Source organism: Seriola aureovittata, chromosome 5, assembly GCF_021018895.1.
Source record: "Seriola aureovittata isolate HTS-2021-v1 ecotype China chromosome 5, ASM2101889v1, whole genome shotgun sequence".
Classification (NCBI taxonomy): domain Eukaryota; kingdom Metazoa; phylum Chordata; class Actinopteri; order Carangiformes; family Carangidae; genus Seriola; species Seriola aureovittata.
The window spans coordinates 19137016-19143061 of NC_079368.1; the positions used below are offsets into that span (position 1 = coordinate 19137016).

Below are 6046 nucleotides of genomic sequence, written 5' to 3' on the forward strand. Positions count from 1 at the left end.
CCGCCTGCTGGTCAGGATGTGAACTGCAAGTACAGTTTCCAGCATCCTCAGCTCTACATCCCCGGTCAACTCAACCTGTACTTCAGCAAGACGGCCTTCTTCAAGTGCGCCCTCCACAGCTGCTACAGCTCTCTGGTGCTCTTCTTCATCCCTTACGCAGCCATGCAAGACACGGTGAGGGACGACGGCAAGGACGTCGCCGACTACCAGTCCTTCGCCCTCCTAACCCAGACGTGTCTGCTGTTTGCCGTCAGCATCCAGGTATGAGGAACCATTTCTTTTGGATAATCTTGTCTTCTGCATTTATGAGGCCTAGAATAAAGAATTGTTTTCTGTGTGTGTGTGTGTGTGTGTGTGTGTGTGTGTAGTTGGGGTTTGAGATGTCGTACTGGACGGCGGTCAACACTTTCTTCGTTCTGGGCAGCCTGGCCATGTACTTTGCTGTCACATTCACCATGTACAGTAACGGCATGTTTCTCATGTTGCCATCAGCCTTTTCTTTCATAGGTGAGTGGCAAACTCTCGCCGAAGCATGAATTCACTGCAAAGAAAACTCTGTGTGCATTTCCACGTTTCTGTTGGTTAGTGACTGTTTAGATGCACGTCTGCTCCTAAGAAAAGCTTTGCTCATACTTTAGAGGCTATTTCAGAGTAAAAGTGGCAGCAAAATTCATGTGACCTCAATTATACTGCCAAATACAGTGCCTGACTTTAGACTGGTGTGTTTACACAGGCAAAACATCTGGTTACAAATAAAACAGATAACAAAACCGGCTTTGTTCACTGTTGTGTGTGCAGAAGGCCAACCAAGCCTTTTTTGGACAGTCTCATCCTCTGTCCCCTCAACATACTGTCACCTGCACTGAGAGCTGGCATTAAACACTTTGCTAGCCTCTTTTCTCCTTTTTACTTATTGTTTGAATAGATACGTCTTTATATTGCTGCAGTGTTGTTGTGAATATATGCACATGATGATGAATGGGAGAAGTTTGGTTTATTTTGTAAACCCCCAGTGGCCAGAGTGTTTTTCATGTATCTTAACTTAAACATTTCTAACCCTGCACATGAATTTAAATCTCTAAAATTAGACCGGATTCCTGTAACTGTCTTTAGTGTCTCAAAAATCGATATGGATGCCATGAGTGCCATTTGCAAATTCAGCTTCATTTGAAGTAGGGCTGCAGCTGATCATTTTTATCATCAAGTGATCTGATTATTTTCCTAAAGAATTGTGTCATGGAAAAAATGTCAGATAATTGTGAATAATTTCCTAAAACAACAATTTTTCTAAAACAGAGGGAAGATGCTTTGAGATGTTTTCCAACTGTCTGACCAACAGTGCAAAAAGATATTTAACACTCACACAAGACAAAGAAAAGCAGCAAATCCTCACAATCAAGTGGCTGGCAATTATTTTACCATTCTCTAATTGTCTAAGTACAGTTTCTAAATGCTTAGCAACATTTACCGCTGCTGTAAATGAGTGGCAGGAATAGAAACAGCTCCATTGAGGAGAGCGTTGGAAGTGTTAGAATTTTTGATAAAAAGAAGAATTTTACAAAATGTAAACAAAATGTATTTCTGTCATTCTGCGCCAGAGGGCAGTAAATATTGACCCTTTGGTATTTGGTAATGTATGTAGTATTGGTGTTTGTTGTACATGTGTGTGTTTATCCAGGAACAGCCCGAAACTCTCTGAACCAGCCGAACGTTTGGCTGACGATCCTCCTCACCTCCACTCTGTGTGTCCTTCCCGTGATTACCTACCGCTTCCTGTTGATTCAGCTCTGCCCCACCATCAATGACAAGGTACGACTCCACACTGACCACTTTACTCTCCCCCTGACTTTCACTTTGGATATCAGAGGATATCATTATTTCTGATGTCCACTGCAAATACACAAAACAAGCACTTGTTGTAACTCCACACTTGCTCAAGAATCATCATATTTTTAAGTTTTCTTCAGCATTAAAACAATCCAGTGAACGTTATCTCTGCATCTGAGGATACATTGCAAACAGGAACCGCTAATTGCGAATTCGGCACACCCTTAATGGTGCTAACTAATATAGACTAAGAAAATAGAGCTCTCATTGTAGCCCACAGCAAAATCACTGAATACTTTTGCCAAATTACGGGGACTTTAGTTTTAAGACATGGAACATGATTATCCACCGAATAGAAATCAAACAAACAATAATACAAGGAGTAAAAAAGGTTTTTATGTTTTCTTATGGGAGGGTTTTGTATGCTGGGATTCAAACCATTGGCTCTCAGAGGAGAGATAGCCAAAATACTTGCCTCTGCATCACCTATATAATCACAGTTATTTTGTTTGAAAAGTGAAGCTGCCGTACAGCAGACATCAGCTTCTTGTAGATGCAGCAATTTACAGTAACACGTTAAACAAAATGGTGACCAAGCATGTGGATAAGTGCAGCTCTATCCAATATTTTAACTTTGTCGCAATCTGCCAAACATTTCAGGTGATGTTCAAGGTGAGACGGACCAAACCGGCACCTTCCCCTCCTGCTCGACGCACCCGTATGCGCCGCACCAGCTCCCGCCGTTCGGGCTACGCCTTCTCGCACGCGCAGGGCTATGGTGACCTGGTGACGTCCGGCCGGTTCCTGCGGCGTCCTGCTGTGTCGCGATCTTCAGCTTTTACCAACGCGGGCCGCACCACCATGGGCTTCAGTCCCATGGGACGATCGGCCGGATACAGCCCGACGTCCCGCCCCCAGGCCGCCAAGGTCGAGGATGTGGAGGGGATGTCTCTTCAGATGTACAGGACTATCAAAGATTCCACACTCTGACAGACAGGAAGAACACGCTAACGGGAAAGCTGAATGACACAGGCAGTCAGAGGTGTTTGAAGCTCACTTTTGTACATTTGTTAGCATGAAGAACTCGCTCGGGCTCTCCACAGAACTTCATGTCAACAAATTTTCAAAATCCGTCTCTCATCTACACAGTCACCCAAGACGTGTTCTGAAGAGCATGTGACTTTTGCTCTGAGCATTTTATTTTGTAGGAGTTTATCAAAGGGAACTGCAGCAAAATGTGTAGCTGCCTCTGATGGGTGCGAGGAAGACTTTCCTTAGATCATGAGTGTTCATGTCAAACATCCTCATGCAGAGCGAACAGATGAGAGACTGATGAACGAAGTGTTTCTGACACTAGAAACAGTAACGGTGTGATTCATCTTCCAGTAGGAACAACCACAGAAGGGAAAGGAAACATGTTCATGCTTCATGAGAAGGAGAAAATCATGTTTACAGACTACCAGGACTTTTGTTGACCCTGGGAGTCCAGATGCACAGCAGGGCTTTGTACAGAGGAAACAACCAGCAAAGCCATGTTGCATAAGATATTTTAATTTTTGTACCTTAAGCATCTTTTATTTTCCTATCTTAAAGGCTGTGCTAGCAGTTAGCACTTTGGCAGCGTCACACGGCGATGGGAGATATTTGAAAGATAAACATCTTTCTTCTCAGTGGAGAAGAAAAACAGAAAAAAAAAAAAATTTGCAGCAGGATTCAGCATCTTCAAAAGACAGGGATATTTAAATCATAAGCATCAGTGCCACTGAGTAATGAGACATACTTTATATTTTAAGGGTTTATAAGTTGTAAAAAATAGTTTTATTATCAATCAGAAAATGAAGGATTATTGTTTAACAGAAAATTTACAAATTATTAATTTTGGATCGCCAGTTTGCAAAAACCTTTGTTTGTGGATGTTTATCCTTCTCTTGTGTAACTTTTAAATAGTTCTTCAAAGCATCTTGATAGGTTATTGGTGATTGGTTTGGACCTCCTAAGGGATCACAAATAAATCTGGGGTGGTCAAGAGGAAGGAAAAAACATATTTCTGCTACAAGAATCATGTTTGTTTTATTTCTGACCTCTCATTAAAATGTGAAATACTGAGTAGTTTTCTTCTCCAGGCCCCTAAAAACAAATCAAATGAAGCAGTCTGGGAACTTTGTCTTTGTTTGAACTTCTCCCAACTCATGACCATGGAGATAACAACAAATACTTACTACTAGTAAAATTTAATGTATTGACAAGGTTATTTTGCATAAAATTTGTCTTAGTTAACTAGTAAACAATTTATAAAGTATTCCTTATTACAAAGTGGCACCAAATCTTCTGCAGGATGAAATCTAACCTGTGCCTTGGTGTTAAAGTCGAGGGTTTACACTCTGAGTTGCTCTCCAATAAAAGCAACTGAGAGTCTAAAAGGCTGTATTCCAGCCGGCTGTATTACATGTGGAGGTATCATGTTTTCATCATGTTTAGATCTAATTATTATAGTTCAATATTTTCACCAGAAAATCCCTCAAATGCACCTCGAGATCTAATTTATCGTCTGCAGCTGCTGAGCAAACTACAAAAGAAAAATTCACATTTTCACCCCGTAAAACAGCAGGAGAGGTGAACTGCGCGACTGTGCAGGAACTAATTTGTAGTACACACCTGTTCAGGTTGTTCACTTTAACAACAATCACTCAACATCTACCCGTGATCTACCCCACACACTACAGAGTTGACTGCATGGTCCTTTTAATCCATTCAGAGACACATTAGGATTCATATCCGTCCGCATGTCTGTCAGAGCCGATGATGTGATCAGATCACATGGGACGTATTTTAGTGCCAAGTCTGAATAAACACTGCTTAGGTGATTTATACCTCATTTTAGAATCAGTCTATCAGATATTGTATTACATCATGTATTTGCTTTTGCTGTTACCGTAGGTCTGACAGTCAGCTCTGTGGTTAGCAGTATTTCTAACCAAACATGTAAAAACACAGAATATTTTCACTGTTCTTTCAGCTGACTGAAAACATGAGCTAACTTAAAAGAAAACACAGAAGGTGCCTTAATATTGAAAGAAAAAGAAATTAAACAATAATGGCAAGAATGTATGATTGAAGATAAGTGTGTTAAAATTACAGGTTTTATGCAACACAGTCAAGGACAAGCATTCATTTTCAGGAGACAATTTTATTTTTATACAGTCAGGTTTATTTTTAGTGATAACAGCTGGACAGCTGCAACTTTAATTTATTATTTGGTGTGTGAAGGTTTATAGAACAGTCCAAATTAAATTTTATTATTTGCAAAATAATTGATAGTTGCCCATATTTTTTATGCAATTACTGGTTACTACAGTTCAGTTTAAACTGTTAAACAGCTGTTGGATGTCTTGACGTTGTAAACCTGTAAACCAGCTTTAATGTTTTGTGTTTGTGAACATCTGTTACCACAGTGTGACTGAGACAGAATTGAATGCACTAACTCTAACCCTGCTGGTGAACCAATGATTTTTTAAGGCTTTGTGCGTCAACACATTTCAATATTTACTCTGAAGTGTTCTTCACGGGAATATTTCAGAGTCTGGATATGTAGAGGAAACATTTGTTGCATGTTTGTAAAAGATGTTGGATGTCAGATGTTACCAGTTTCATTACACAGGGGCCCATTTCATTGTGAGCACTGCTTACAAACAGTTCACAGATAGTGAGGGCTCCACATTTACAGCTACACAGCAGCGGATAAATATGCAAATCATACAGCGCTATTTTATGCTCATGTGAGGGTCAGAAGAACGTCATTCATTTTGATTAGTCAAACATATCAAAATGTGCAAGAGAAAAATTATCTCATGATGCAGATGTGCTGAAACGACCCCTTCAATCACACCACGTAGAGCTCTGTGTACAGTATTAATGCAGAATAAATGAATTCAGAGAGGCCACTACATGGTCAAATCATGCATTGCAAGTATTTTTTCCATTATTACTGTGGTACTTTCCAAAATAAATAGCAGCCATAAAGATAACTTTAAATGTTTCTGATGTTTATCAATATATTCCTATCATTATATCTCCTGCCCTGAAGACTGAAACTGTAACTTGACCATTTCTCAAACATGACAAAAAAATCGAATGATTTTTGAACTGCTCTTCCTCATAACCATTTTGTATAATTTTGTACTTTAAAAAGTTTATACTGCAATAAAAAAGATCAAGATGA

General features: G+C 39.9%; 1 protein-coding gene across 2 annotated transcripts in view; it reads left to right on the forward strand.

Moving 5' to 3' along the window:
* Window positions 1-6046, forward strand: part of atp8b5a (ATPase phospholipid transporting 8B5a) — a 40047-nt gene extending 34001 nt beyond the window's left edge. For both annotated transcript variants that reach the window (XM_056376362.1, XM_056376363.1), the window contains 4 exons: window positions 16-261; window positions 369-507; window positions 1679-1809; window positions 2488-6046. In XM_056376362.1, the coding sequence (XP_056232337.1) occupies window positions 16-261; window positions 369-507; window positions 1679-1809; window positions 2488-2817 (846 nt within the window). In that variant the 3' untranslated portion in view covers window positions 2818-6046. The remainder of the gene's footprint in view (window positions 1-15; window positions 262-368; window positions 508-1678; window positions 1810-2487) is intronic.